General features: G+C 37.4%; 1 protein-coding gene and 1 long non-coding RNA gene across 4 annotated transcripts; one reads left to right on the forward strand and one right to left on the reverse strand.

The window, feature by feature from the left end:
* Positions 1–373: 373 nt before the first annotated feature.
* Positions 374–7,899, reverse strand: LOC113671284 (uncharacterized). Of its 3 annotated transcripts, none has more exons than XM_027187494.2 (2): positions 2,733–5,031; positions 374–870 (listed from the first exon to the last, which is right to left on the reverse strand). In XM_027187494.2, exons 1-2 carry the CDS (start codon positions 3,549–3,551, stop codon positions 820–822), a joined length of 870 nt encoding a protein of 289 aa, XP_027043295.1. In that variant the 5' UTR covers positions 3,552–5,031; the 3' UTR covers positions 374–819. The 3 variants fall into 3 exon arrangements, with proteins under 3 accessions (XP_027043295.1, XP_089058200.1, XP_089058199.1); XM_089202074.1 differs by lacking the exon at positions 374–870 and adding an exon at positions 7,853–7,899 and having other exon boundaries at positions 1,740–3,726; XM_089202073.1 differs by lacking the exon at positions 374–870 and adding an exon at positions 7,604–7,767 and having other exon boundaries at positions 1,740–3,726.
* On the forward strand, positions 6,433–11,878 carry LOC149047808 (uncharacterized). The gene is made up of 2 exons (XR_016185332.1): positions 6,433–6,682; positions 11,039–11,878. It is a non-coding gene; the product is annotated as an uncharacterized LOC149047808 (long non-coding RNA).
* The last annotated feature ends 3,802 nt before the right edge of the window (positions 11,879–15,680 follow it).

A 15,680-nucleotide genomic window follows, 5' to 3' on the forward strand; every position in this document is an offset into this window, starting at 1 on the left:
AAGCCTAAACAAGGCAGAAAGGGGGAAAATTATCAGAATGAGTCATACTTAAAAACTTGAATTTCACTTTTGTTTTCTAAAAAAAGGTTCCATTTGTTACTTCAGTACTGTATTCAATCTAGAAAGCTTGAACGCGGCAAAATTTGCTTTAGACGGTACGAAGTTTGCACAACTGTATAAACCAAAATTTCGTTAATTATCTAAACCTCATGTGCAACTTACGAACAATTTAAAATTCAAGCATGTACGATAACTCAAATGTAGAGTAGACGGTTATGGCTAAGGTGAATTTAAAATCGAATTTCAAGCTTTGTATGCACTAGTTTCGATTTTTGCGTCAATTGCTTGCATGATGACAAATACAAGGCGAAGATTCTTCACGTTCACTCTTTTATTTACTCTTATATTACACAGATAAGAATTTTACATACTTCTTTTCAAATATCAGCGCATTTCTGATATGTAATAATTTGCTACGTATTCAACAGAAAAAATGAAGACTTTTACAAAAATTTTCATTTACAAACTTGAAATTTGTAATACTTGTTCAACAAAATTCGTACCTACTAATACATAGGGTGTCGCAAGTCACTTTAGTATTATACATTTCGATCCATGTAACAAAAAGAAAAATATTTTCCTCAAGGGATTGTTTTGAACGCCACAATTTGTGGCGCTGCTCGCTACTGTATAAAAAAATGTTTATTCTTAAGTGAAGTCTGACTAATTTTCAGGCAATCACTATGCAGAAAACTTAAAGCGTATGGCAAAAATAACACTGAGATATACATTAATTCTCAAATATCGAAATGTATACAACTAGGCAAAATTGAAATGGGCTGGAAAACGGACTTTACTCTTCATAGTTATCTGAAATGAATAGAAAAGAAACTTTAAACTTGTTCGTTATAAATGAACTTTGCAACATATTTTACAGTATTTTTAAGTACCGCGTAACGTAGACATAAAAATAACCACAATGATGATGTTCTATTACAAACGAAGTTTTAACATATTTTTGAAAGAAAGTGAATTGGTTTGTCGAAGTCTTTTTTTTTTTTTTTTCCTATCAATGTTGATGTTTAAATTATGATAACTTTTTCGACCGGTGAACTTTTTTTTCCACAACTCTAATTCATTTTAAAGTCGTAAATATTCGCGGTCATTATATATACAAAGTTGAGGTCTCTATTCCGGCGAACTACGGTCAACAATACCTCAAAGAGCTCATTAATTTATAAAGAGTATTTGGAAAAGACTAGGCAATCCAATAAATCATTTCTAATTTACTAGACTCTTGGTAAAATAAGCGATGATGCTTTCACGCCGTGTGGCCTTCGTTGGTTGCCTATCCCAGCCTTCACATTTTTCGGTCGTGTGTTTGTTTGAACAAATTGGACAGCCTAGAACTTTCGTTTCTCAGTTTGCTTATCGAAGTTGGCATGTGACTAAATCGACCACCGAGGCATGAATTAAATTTCCGTAGTCTACCATGCGTTCGGCATGTGGGTTTGGATCTCATAATTTACAATTTGTCAAAAACAAAATGACGATAACTTGAATGCGAACGTGTCGTGTTACTTTGACTGTTTCATGTAATAGAGTAGAAAAACTTCCTTAAACTCTCTAGCTTGCCATTAAGGGCGAAATTAACTTAATGGAAACTACCTCAGCGAGCGACATGAAAGCTTTTGATCGCACCGCGCCATAAATATGCAAAAACGTGAAAAAAATAAATATTTCAAGTAATCTTTCGCTCCTTTCGTACCTTGAGCGCGGGATTGCACGCTGGCGACAGAGGCGATGAACATTATGTAAACATTGGTATCTCTTCATTGATCGTACTAAAAAGAAAGTTGTACCTAGATATTTAGAAATTGTTTTGTTCTCGTCTTTGACGTGGCCACTTGTTTTATCGCATTAAGTGAATTACAATCTTTGCATAACAATGACCTAAACAGAATGTTGGTTTGAATCCCGAGATTAGAGTATTGTTCCGCTATATAACAAGATGCCGTAGTGTCAAATACATGCCCGGCCGATTGAGTTTATAATCAGAGCCAAACTCTTAAACTTCCTTCGAGATAAAACAGTTGAAGCATTGTGCCCTTGTTTGTTCACAACATACGTATGCACCAGATAATGCGCATATATTAAAACGAAAAAAATTAGAACTTCATTTTCGATTTCGTTTGATCGCTCTAGAATAGTTTCAGATCAAGAAGACATCAAACCGTTACAGCAAATTGAATGTCTGTGATACCGAGGGATATGTTGTTACACTATATTAACCGAGTTATTGTACCGTTTGACAAGACTTCGTCATTATTCATTGTAAACTCAAAATTGTTCCTCATTAATCCGTATTTATCACAAGCCCGCGTTCTTTGTGCTAAACGGAAATTTGCTGCTAGAAATAATACAGAATTCAACTGACATGGACTGAAAAGGCGTCTGTAAGACGCATTATCACATGCTTCTAATGTACTCGTCGGCGCTAATAAACTTTATACTTAAGCAAAAGAAAAAAAACTAGCGAAAACATTCGAGATAAAGTGATCTTCGTTCATTATTATAGAAACTGAATGATTTAACTTGGTAACGTATGTTGACAATGAGTTTCATGCGGTAAGTTTCTGGTATGATCGAATCTTTAATGATATACTATCAGTTTATGGGTTAGTCCTTAAATTAAAAGGTGTGGCAAATACATAAGAAATTTAAAGCAATACCGGGACATAGGCCACTGGTCGGGACAGATCCTGTTGAGGCTGCCAAACGCGTTGTCCGTTCAGTTCAGCAGTGGAAACTGTATAACCACTCGACTTGCTCGGTGCGTCACTGCTTGAAGCAGTCGGACTGGAAGACGCTCCACTACTGATAGAGGCGCCTCGTGTTTCGTCCACGCTAGAAATTCTCTGCTGCATTTGGGAAGGTAGCGCAGTTTGGAAGGCTTGACTGGTGTACAACGCTCTGTTGTGGCTCATGACATCGGCGGCGCGGAATGAATGTGTCGTGTCCAAGGAACTAGCGAATAGCTGACGCGATGGTGGAGTCACCGAATGGTGAGTGTTCACTGCGGTTACGTTTGGATAAATCACTGGATATCCTGGTGAAACCGAGTGATGAAACGCTGCTGCTCCATTTATTTTGGAATACATTGGGTCCGCGGACAAAGCCGTTGAATGAGCTATTGTTTGAGGCAATTGATTCGTTGAGAATTTATCGACCGCCATCATTGGGGCGCTGTATGGCGAAAACATCGGGGCCGCAAGCTCTTTCTTCTGCAGTGATTTCGGTTTGCGTCGCTTCGGCTTGTACTTATAATCGGGGTGCTCTTGGATGTGGATGGCCTGCAGTCGCTTCGCTTCCGCCACGAACGGTTCTTTTTCCTCTTGTGAAAGCATTTTCCACTCGGCTCCGAGTCGCTTGCTGATTTCAGAGTTGTGCATTCGAGGATTTATCGCAGCATACTGCTTTCTCTTACCACGACTCCACACCATAAACGCGTTCATGGGTCTTTTAATGTGGCCTTCTTCTTGCTTGCCCATGTCGTTGAAGTTGTTAATAGGATTGATCCCTGTTGTCTTGGCAGTCGGTGACGGACGGAGTGATGTTCACGCGAGGATGAGTACGGTCAAACTGTTCTCAAAGGAGCAACCTCAATCTGTTATTTGCCTGGTCGACCGGCTCAACAGCTACAACACCTCACAGGCGTGATTATGGCTGATGGGTATAATGATATAATAGGACAATGCTAATATTTCATTTCAATAATAATACAAGAAGTAAACAATAGGTGTTAATTATTTGTGCATGAATTATGTATATTTCCGTTGTCGGCCAATCAATGCGCGGGAAAGTTCGGCGGCAATTCTTGTGCCATAACTCTGAAGCACGTGCGCTAGAGCGGTGAAACTTTCGCTTGTAGCCCAGAGATCGATATTTTGAGAATTACACGAGGATCGCACAAGTGGGAACACTTAGCGGCGGATTATAACGCAATGATCACTGAGTTATTGGAAGTTTTCGGTTCTGTTTGCTCTCTCATTCAAACATTGTTCTAATCACAGTGGCGCGACACCTGCACGGCTCAGGCAGGTGCGCTTTTCAAACTATTTCAATATAATAATGTTTTCCGTTCAATGCCTTCACCACATCTGCGGCATTCGCTATTGTTAGCTTTGCACGTGTTTCATTAAGGGCTTACCTTGCCTTTCTGTGCGTCATTGTCGCTTTTTTAAAGAGATTTACAAACTTTTCAGCTTTTCTGTATTTAATGGACTGCTTGGAGCGATTTACATAATGAAAACAGTATTGTGTGATCCTTTCGCGAATAATCATAGCGAACTTCGCATATTCGAGGTCAATTGGTTTTCATTGAACGGCACAATAAATGAAAAGAGAAAAAGCTTTTCAAACAGTGGCCTAGAGGTCTTCGTTTATTGTACTCTAGATGTAAAAAACTAAGAGGGCAAAACACAGTTTTAAAAATCCTCAACGCTGATTTTCCGTGCATGAGTGCGCCTTGAAGTGCGAACGCTTTCGATACTTGATGATTGCATTACCTACGAGAGAACATTGACAAATTAGATCCAATCTGCTGATAGACCGTCGTATTTGCAGAGTCATTAAGAACTAGGGTTACAGGCGATTTGCACCGCTAGATAAATATTTCCGAATTGAGAATTGGCAAATTTTATTGTGATCATTGTAAGTACTATTGTCCTAGCCGAAAGTTTAAACATGTACTTTTCTTTAGCGTGTGTGCGCCGAATTCAATATAGCAAAGCGATTCAATTTTTACCTGCTTTTTTTTTTGTCTTAAAAATTTCGTAAAAATCCAGGAGACTCCTGCGAAGAAGTCGTTTTTTTATTCTTTGTCGGGTGCTTTCCGTGCGATCTGAAGCAGTTTTCAATCATATTTTTAAATTCTGGGGCGAACCCGTGGGAGTTGAGTCGAACAGAATATTGGAGCTGCATGGCTTGCGACGTGGAATTATGTTTATGGAATTATAGAAAAATTCTCTACACTTGCATTTGTATTTGTATTCCAATTGATTTCCTCTCTGTTTACACTGCTAATCGAGGGACAAAAACTGGCTTTAATTACGTTATTTAGCACGAAGGACAGCTTCAATTGTTGACGGCACAAAAATGGAGGAAAAGGGATTTTCGCTGCAAACTATTTCCAATTAGACAAAGTTGAAAATTTACTTGTGTCCCACTGTGAAGTTTACCACGAGAGAACGAAAGGTAGAAAATGAATGCTGCACAAAAGAGATAAAGCTTACCAAAACAGCGCTCTTTGTTCTCTTTTTTATCTTTTGTTTCTTGTGGATATATCGGTGATTGTGATTGTCTTAGGGAGCAGCGAGCAGGAAGGAGCGCTGCCCACCCGTGAAATGCCTTGGATAATTGGATAGCAAATAACAGAGATCGCTTTTTTCTAAAACAACCTAATGTTGCGAAGTTAACATTTCTCGACGTGCGACTTTTAATTATGGCCCCTTCTGCTCGGGGCTAAGATAACAAACTCTTCACTAAATTAACGTTCCTCGCAAAAATTAGGATAAATGAAAAATGATGGTATTTATTACTGTGAGGCTGGCGTTAAGCGATGTGATATCTTTTCCTGGTTGTGTAAATAAACTTTGACCGCTGAATTAATCCAACTAGCGAGACAAAGATGGGAGAAAGACGATCTCTTGAGAAAAATAAACATTCTGTTGTAATATAGCTAGAGGCAAGTTTAAATGCTAGTTAAAATTGTTAGACACCTGTCTACGGCTCGAGAAAGCAATTTAGATCTTATGTGGAATTTTTAGTCTAAGATTGTACTCAAGATAACTATCAGGGCGGGCGGAAAAAAAAAGATTGAAAATAAGTCTATTTTTTTTCAAGAAACCACGCTCCTTTCAGTTGAATTTTTTGTTCTTCGCGGGAAAATATTTTGATGTATGAATTGGGTTATCACCGTTGGAGACTACCAAAGCACTCCCATTAACTTTACCGAGCTCTAAAATACCAGAAGAAAACAATTCTTTTCGCTTCTCAATAACGGCATGAGAATAGGGTGATAGTTGTTGACATTTAGAAGTGAATTTGTTCTAGCACCTTTATGAGCGGGCATCAATGAAGAATTACCGAGCAGTCTTTTAAAATTATCACTTACTTCGCTCAGAAGGAGTCAAGAAATTGTCATGACTGCGTGCATGGCTTGTTATTCTATAGCAGTGGATTCAGCCCTGTCTAAAATAAACCTTTCTTTTTGGTCTTCAAAACAACGCACAATGGAGAGCCGTTGAAATGGCTATAGAGAAAAATGAGATGAAAATAAATGTTTACCCCGCATAGAATAGGCGAATACAGCGATTTGTTCGCTAATACGACCATAGTTTTGCCAATTTGCATTTCTAGCAAGTAAAATTTGCCGTCTTTACAAAAGACATGCTAATAAGGAACAGAGAAAACACTGGCTATATAGATATCGCGGTTTTCGTGCTCAATAAATTGGTAGGTTGGTTTGAATGACTTCAAGTTATTCGCGAGGACAGCAGTGGGATAAGTTTCTGTGAACGCACAACTGGTAATTGAGCGAACGTCTTACGGAAAAGGAAGAGAAAATATTGCTTTAACAAACCAAGTGTGACAGACGAAAGCGGAAAATTCATTACTTCAAGTAAGTTTAAGTGCTTCAAAAATGCTCGCAGTAGTGGACGTTTGAAATTTTCCCTGAATCTTTTAAAGTCTTTTTTAAGTCTAGGAAATGGAGGAAATGTACCATTTTTTGGAAATACATAATGACACCTGCTCTAGTTAGATGGAAGTATAACGAGCGTTTGCGGGTCACTGAGAAAAAAAGTTCTTCAAAATTTTGATCGTATCTCCAATAAATGGCTCTCTTTTCTCTTTAAAACTTAAAAGAATGCGCTATCAGATCGACAAATCCATTAATGTGAAAATATTATATTTTTTCGTTGGATGTTGGAAGCAGAGTTTAAGAAAATAAAACTAGTCAATTTGGCAGTGAATTAAAATGATAAAAATGGATGCTGAGAAAAAAAAAATGATTCGCACGAGAAAGTAATCTTAATGTCCATCTCCTCTGACCTGCACTTTAAAAATGTAGTTCGATATGATATCGCAAATTCGCTCCGTCATCGCTGTTTTAATGGTGAAACAAAATGATCGCTAATCGACGAACGAAAGGCAAGGAAGGGCTGTAGTGATCATCACAAATTTGCGGTGCGCGAAGAAAATTATTTGTGGTTTTGAAACAACGTTACATAAAGTATCTTTCGTCCTTAATTTCATAAATAAACAAGAGTTTTACTCGGCAAACATTTCTAAGGTCTTGAAAAGAAACAAATGATATAATAAGGGAAATGAAAATGTTAAAAATGCTCCCCCGCTATGCGTCAATTGAAAACATTGAGTTCATAACATCAACGTTATGTAGGGAAAAACGCGGGGAATGAAAATTGCCTGGGTTACTCAGTACAAGCATGCACTTTTGAATTTTCCAGTCTATTAATTTGCCTTTTTGGCTATAAAATTATTTTCCTCTTGAAAATTTGGAGGGTAAATAATTATTTTCTACCTGAGCAGTGGCTTGTAAGTGTTATCTTGCACCACTCGAACCTGAGCGGAATTTCACTGCCAATACTTTGAAGTGATTAAAACTTCAAGCAAAACCGCCCGCAAGTTAAAAAAGCGTTTCTTGTTAAATTATTCCTGTGAAATCCAAGTCAGCTGACCGACTCTGAAGAGCTGTTAGAAATTCAGAAAAATTAACTTCAGGGAAAAAGGAAGAAAAAAAGAGGAAACAAATACTTAAAATATTTATTACCTTTGGGATATGGTTTTGATGATGTTCGCCCTCCGCCTTCCACTTAGTAAGCTGTGACTGGTGTTTGTTTATCGCTTTTGGCTATCCAATGCAGGATAATAACACTACGGTTAATTTGTATCCTGTTATTTTATTTCACGGTTTGGCCATCATCCTGTTTTAAATGGCAGAAATTAAAACATATTTTGTCGGTGTATTTCGTGCTAGTTAATGTTCACATGTTTCATTTCGTATGCTCTCTTCGTGGGATTACAATTTCGCATGATCCTTTTTTTTTTCTTCGTTGAGAATAGTCTCAGATTCAAAGCATCTCAAGTGTCAAAGGAAAAGTTGCAGCTTAATCAAAACGTTTTCCGCCATTTGGGTAGAAGATCGGTAATTTAAACTGTCAATTATCACATCCAAACACTTGTGTATGGATGGTGTTTTCCCAGAGGCAATCGGCTTAAACATTTCATGGTTTTGTAAACGTAAAAATACGCGAACTTTCCTTTCCTAAATTTTGCCATCGGCAAATTCAAAGGTTAAATTTTCAAAGCGGCTTTCCCTTTTTTACTTCCATTAGTCCTTTGAATTAATAAAGAAACTCTAAAAGTCATGCACACAGAAATATTTCTTGTACTATTAAAATAGTTTGAAATAATAGCGTATACCCAATTCTATATAATGGCTTTCTGGATTCTATTCTATATCTTAGCTTTTATCTTTTCCATAACAGGGAATTCACTTTGACAAAACTAAACTGTTTTCAGTTTTTTTTTTTTGAAAATAGCTGTCTCTTGTTTTCTTTCTTAAGTTTCGTACAAGTGGTTTATCAGGATGAACTGCTGTGAAATATTTAGGTCGCCGAGTCCAAGAAAAAAAATTCTTGTTTTAGTTTGAAAAAGAATGAGCCGCTCGCTTTAAACGTTTATTTGGCTAAGTGAAGTGTCCAAATGCGTTGTTTGAATAAAAATAACCTTTAAAAGTGAGGATAAGCACAATGAACAAAGGCTGCTGTTATTGATGAGGAACAGAGAAATGCTCACTTGATTGCTTTGCACTTAAACGAGTAATTAACGCTACAACGTTTAGACTAATAATCTACGATTTTACGAAATTGAAAATATAAAGCTTTTTAGATAGTGATACCAATTAAAATACTGGAATAAAAATCTTCAATTTTGTTCAAATCTGTTGGGAAATGGGTTCGGATTGAACTCCGTTCTATAACGGGTTATTTATGTAAAATATGACAGGTAAAAGAGAAAAAAAATAATGAGCAGCACCCGTGTTACAATCAAGCACTAGAAGAGACCAAGAAATCAAACCTAGATTTCAATTAATTTGTTTGATTTTCCTTTATTTAGCATTTTCCTTGAATCACAGAGGGGAGATTTGAAATTCGCTCGTGTTAAAATGTAGATATAATCTTTCTCGAAGAAACAAGAAACAATTTAATCGCAGCGCAATTATCAAGCGTATATTTGCGTGTTTTGATTTCGCTTCAGGAAAAAAATGTTTCAAATTTGAGTTCAACCATTATCTAGCTAGGGAACATTTTAAGAGGCACTTTGTGTGCAGTGGCCATTAACTGCTCATTACAGCTTTTGTTTCGCGAACTCGATAGAAAGAGGCGAACACACATCCTAGCTGGATATATTAAATCTTTCGCCTGGAGCAAGAGAAAAGAGAGTAAGATTGGAATACATGCTTCTGAAGCGTGAGGCCTGTTTTTTACGATAAGCAAACGAAATATTGGGTATAGATAATCATTATAAGCAGGAAGAAAGAGGGGAAAGTTTAGTTCTTTTGTTTTCTTTAGCTCTTTAAGTATAAATTATTCGCTTATTTTGCGAGGAGCTAACGGAAGACAAACACAAGTGGCACATGGTCGAGGGAACGCGACCAACTGTCCATGTTGAAAAATTTTTTTATTTCCTCTTCATATTGCTCCCCATTCGTGTACGCGTTATCAAGATTACTTGATCTCACATTCATCTAACCCTGTTACAAAAGTTTGATTTTATAAACTGAAAATATAGTTTTTATTTTAAAAAAATTTAGTGGATATTTTTGGTGATTGCGACTGAATTCGTTGTTTAATTTTTTTCTTCTCTGCGAATTAACAGGGATTTAACATGCTTGAAAATTAAGTTATTATCTATCGTTATGTTTGCCGTAGTTTTAAATCATGAAAGTGAAAAGAGCTTTTTCACTGTACGTTCCAGACGTATACACGTTTGCTGAACAACAACTGCCTATTTTTGCTTTCAATCATGTTGTCTCGTCGCCAAAATCTCCGGTACAGTAATTAAGGTTTCTTTTGCAGAGAACACCACCTTTTTGTCAAGATCATGAAAAGATTCCCTAAATGAACCTTTGAATGTTTTTCCATGGGTTATTCAATGTGGGAATAGTAATTAACCATAAGATTAGACGGAAAAGTTATTCTACCGTTGCCACGCTTAAATTATGTTGCACTATTGTTAAAAAAAAAAGTTAAAAGTTTTATTATGGTAGTTATTTTAGTCCGTGGTACACAATAATTCGACACGCACGATTCTAGTTTTTTTTTCGGATATTAGATGTAAAATATTTTTCGATTTTTTGTTCGATTTTCAGGGCCTACGTTTTAAACATTGTCTTATGAATCATGTATTTCCACAACATTTCACCTGATTATGTAACGAGCTTGTGTTTTTTGCATAGTTAAATTTTCCTTTTCTACCGTTAAGATGGTGTTTTTCGAGGAAGGCGGTTTTCGCATTTCAGCCAGAATATTGAACTTGATCTATTTTTCTTTATACTTGATCTATTTTATTTAATTCTGGTGTTTCAGCGACGAACTCCTGAAGTCTATTTATCATTAGGCGTGTATCGAATTGAGTCCGCACCTTTCAGGTGTGGCAGATGCTACTTTAAATTCTGTTTACCTGATAACCGTCCAGGCTACATACTCCCTGTGGCAGTGCTGGGGGAGATATGCGAGCTGCTTTCCGATAATACCATAGTATGTTTTGCTTATCTTTTCTTATTATCGTCTATATTTACAGTTCAGTTTTTTTTGGTATTACAGTCTATACAGTGTGTCATTGAGACAGAAGACAGAGTCTTTGTCTTTTCTGTTCATGTTATCCGTTTTTATGTATGCTTTCTTGGGGCTGAAGGAAATAAGAATTTTTTTTGTTCTATTTTGATCTCAAGGTGTCAGCGTTAAAATTGAGGTGGAAAGTTACATATATATACCCTCGAGGAAGGGAACACGGGCTCCTGCAACGAACGACGACTGGTTATTGAGCCGGCGGGGGAACAGGGGCGTGGGTGGTAACCGACTCCCATCTCCACCGCACGATTCTAAACGCACAATGTTTTTAGTATCTGATGTTAAAGATAAGTCCATGGATGGCGTAGAAACGTCGGTGTGTGGGTCAAACCTTTAATCCCGAACGTAAATGCGAATAAATGCAGACGATATTTGTGATGAATAATATCAAATGTCTAGCACCCCAGCAAGGTTACTGGGATGTTCTTGTAAGTTCCAACAAGATGTGTCAGAAGTGTGCTACTGGTATTGAATGTAGATGGACTTTTCTGTAAAAATGATGTGAAGGGAATAATCATCACTTCATTAGCAATAGGCTCATCGATGACAATTTTTTAGATTTGGAAAAAAATAAAAACAAACATGAAGATTTTCCTCGATGCTTCGCTTTAGGTCGCAAGGAAAAATGAGTTCAAAGAGCCACTCGAAAAAACATGTGTGGTCTATTTCTCGGAAGCGTGTTGACAACAGTACATATTTTCACAACTCCATGTTTGGTAACTGTTTAGTTCACAGCTTTGAGGTAAACCTTAAGTATTAAGCTCCTGTTCAAACTTTCCCATTGTCTGGTAATTATCACTCTTTTTTAAACTTAGCTTGGTGAAGTTGTGTTCGCACGTGGGATAGAGTGTTTCTCGATTACTTTAATTATTGTTGAGAAACAAACGAGTGACTTGAACATTGTTGGGTGGAAGATCAAAAAATAAATTCATTTGTTGTGATAATGGGCAGGTGTCTGTTTCACGCCCGAGTTCGACACCTATCAAGAATTGTTAAAGCACATGGTTGTCGATCTATCCTTGCCATTAAAATGAGATCTTGGCTTCGAAAAAAAACGCACTTTCATTTCGGCGGTAGGTCTCGTTAGCTGGCAGAAAGATTGAACTAAATAAATGTCTCGACCTGTAAGTGTGCACAAAATCGCCTAATGCACAAAGAGTGTTTCATTTTGCTTTTTCGGAGAAGAAAAATCCCATTCAACGTTTTAAACTCACAATAAGAGCTATGGGGATTGCAAACGGGTTTGGTTTTAATTTGAGAGAACTGCGATTCCTGAAAGCCATGTGAATCGATGTATAAAAGTGTGTTCAGCTAAGCAACACCAACTCTGACACAAAAGGGCGTTAGATCGAGCGCAAGATTCCCTGCGGTGTAGCTCTTCCAAATAGTATTTGATAGAGATGAAATAAACTATTTTCTTTGTTTGAAGGTTAATTAATCAGCCTAGCACTGTTAAACGAGCTATGATCACCATCAAACCATCCTGTCATCAAAATAGTTGTGCTAATGAGACATCAAATGATTTTTGAATGGGTTTGTTGTAACGCCTACATAATTTTAAAAACAGGGACGAAAAAACAGGTTTATAGACCAGCATCCTTCTTTGATGTATCAAATTTTAGAGTTGTGTACTCTGTCCTAATTACCTTTAATTTTTATCATGTCTGATTATTAATCTCTTTTCTACTTTGAGGAACTTTCCTTTAAAAATCAAACTTTTCCTTTGAAACCGCAGACGATTGTCTGGCGTTATAGAGGAATGTTAGTTCTTGCATGGTGTAATTTTTATTTTTTACATCAATTAATGAACAAACGGATAGTCTTGAATTAGTTGAGTTGTTTCTTGCAAAGTTTCGTTTTGAAGGCGATGAGACTTAATTTTATATATCACTTCTGACAATTACAGTTAGTTAGAAAAAGAGGAAAAGTTTAGTGGGGATGTTACCTGAATTTTACGGATTTTTATATCCAAACTAGACACAGTAAGGCAAAGGATCGACTAGTAATTTCAAGTGTAAAGGGGCTTCTTAATCGCTAAAGAAACAATTTATCTAAACACTTTGAGCGGTCTGTCCTCCGAGGAGTGAACCTGTTTGTTTTAACAATAGAGCACGCATGGACGACTTTTAGTTTTTAGCAACCAATTTTCATCCTTGTCAAAATTTTCTTTGAAGGAAACAAATAATTTTCTGTAGACAGGTCATTATTGTTTATGAGTTAGTTACGGTTTTGATTTTTAATCGACTCGAATTACAGTCATCCGACTCTTCTACATGTACCTTAGCAATCCAAATCATCGTAAACAAAACGTTTCAAAGTCGATTACAATCTGCATGCATCGGGAAATTCACGGCATAGCGGGAAGTTAAACAAACCTTTAACAGCTGTCATGGACTGCGATATCACATTCAGCTTGTTTAAACACTCCAACCCACGCAACGTGTCAGCACAACACGAGTTTCTTTGTTATACCTTGCAGTGTCAATTAAACACTTAATATCCTAAGGATGTGCTTAGTAAGGTGTGTATATTCACGAAAAATACTTTGCGCGCCGCGTCAGAGGGTTTCATTCAGGGCGCCGCGTAGGTCAAGGTGAAACCATACGAACTAGTTATCTATTTTAGTGCAAAGTTTTAAGCCTCAAGTGTACCCATAACTATCTTGATAGGGGTTTCTATTAGCATTACAAGCTAGCGTGAGTCTGCGTTCTTTTTCTTTCTCTCTCTCTCTCTCTCTCTCTCTCTCTCTCTCTTTCTCTCCCTCTCTCCTCCAGCATTCCCAACCCACGACTTCAAAATGGAGATCACACATTTCATTGATTAATATATAAGTACTCAGCGTTCACCCAACGAATACGCTTGGGCACAGAAAGAAATTATTTTATTTTGGACATAAAATGAATCGCAGTGGTAAACGATTCTCACGTAGAGCTCAAGGTTAACGACCATGGCAAGCTTGGCCTTAAAGCAACATACAGCGCAAGACAAAAAGCTCACAGAAATCAGTAAGGAGATTACACTTGACGGGGCCCTTCTTTCACAAGCGCAACACCTTGTTATTGTCACAACCAAATGAAATCTTGTGATTTTGTTCCTCGCAAGCAACTGTCCGGCCAAATCACGCCTTCGTATTATTCCTTCGACGTCTGCCAAGAAAGCTTTAGCATGATTCAGAAAAACTGCGATCTTTGACAAAATTTTGGAAAGCAGTTCTCAAGGAAGGTTCAAGCTTAGCCGCTCTTTTAAAAATTTTGTTTTAGATATCAGAAAGAAATCTTTTCTAACTATTTTCAACAATATGGAAATGGGGATGGAGGATATTTCATGATACAGGTTAAAATGTAGATGCAACAGTAGTTCATGAAGCGCGAAACGTACTTTGCAAATGCTCAATTTTTGAAATGAGGTAGAGGGTTGAGTAGGAAGAAATTTACTCCCAGGTGAAGGAATTCATGGCCACGTGAAACTTTAGGCAGGAAAGGAGTTTCCTCGTGACCCCCACTCCTTTCTAACACAAGGGATGGGACTGTAAGCGGGAAGTGATGGCTGTTTTTTGGCTCGAAAGACAACGTTACCATAACATTCTGAATTAAATCTTTCCACATATAACATACTTTATGATTGGTCAGTTATAGGTGCCATACTATTTACAGCACGTGCCACCTGTCACATGCTACATTGAGCCAATTGTCGTTTTCCTAAGTTCGATTTCAGTAACTCGCGTGTTCGCGTGAGCAATAGAACCATTGATCACGATCCGCATCTTTGACACGAAACTCTGTAACTATTTTAAGAGGAGCTCTTGAATTCCCTCGTCACGTTCACGGCTCTTTTCATTTTCTCGAATTGAGGGAAACGTGCCTTCTTTGTAGAGGACAAAGAATATGTTTAGATCATTCTTTATTGATGAAAAATAGAAGTCGTGTCGGTTTAAAAAAAGCAGCGGTGGCGGTGATTGTTGTGTGAAGTCTTTTGTGAGAACAGATAAATGATCTTTTGTTCGGAAGCTTGTTAGTTGGTGAAATAATCAAATGGATTGCCTTTGGGTTGGGGACAAAAGAACACATGGGTGGAACTAAGCGCAAAGAAAACACTGAAACAAAACGAGTCAAAACAATATTATCAATATCAAAAAAGTTAACGGAATCAACAAGATAAAGTTAACGAAGCGTTACAAACCCCACAAAGGAAACCCGTCAGTTGCAAACCGAAAGCGATCCTGACAATTTCTGTTATTTGGCGTAGCAGAAATTTATCATGTATAACACTACTCGTTTTGACAGTAAGAGAAAAGGCAACCCTTATGCATACAGTATTGTTGTGAACCGATTTTTACTTAGAATGATTTTTCTAGGCCATAGTTGTGCCATTTTAATTGGCTGCTACCCTATCTTTCACGTTGGAAACAGCTTGCACGACGTTATTCTATGCATGAACTTAACAACGACGGTGGATCGTAAAACAAAAATCTCTCGTGATTCTAGCGAAAACAATGGAGTGACAATGAACGAGAAAAATGAGACCGATGTAAAATTGAGCAGCTGGTTGAAAAATTCTGCTTCGCATTGCATTGAGCATATCCTTGGAAGTTGAGTCTCGTTTAATTTTTAAACAGCAGGAGTTTTGCTGAACTTTATTTAGCCACTTTCTCTCCAGCGTTACGTAGAATACAAGAGCAAAAGTTCACTTAGTAAGACTCATGAAAAGCTCATTTTCTGTGGCTCGCTATGTGAATTTTAGAAG

The sequence above is a fragment of the Pocillopora damicornis genome, chromosome 3 (assembly GCF_964200805.1).
Source record: "Pocillopora damicornis chromosome 3, jaPocDami1.2, whole genome shotgun sequence".
NCBI lineage: Eukaryota > Metazoa > Cnidaria > Anthozoa > Scleractinia > Pocilloporidae > Pocillopora > Pocillopora damicornis.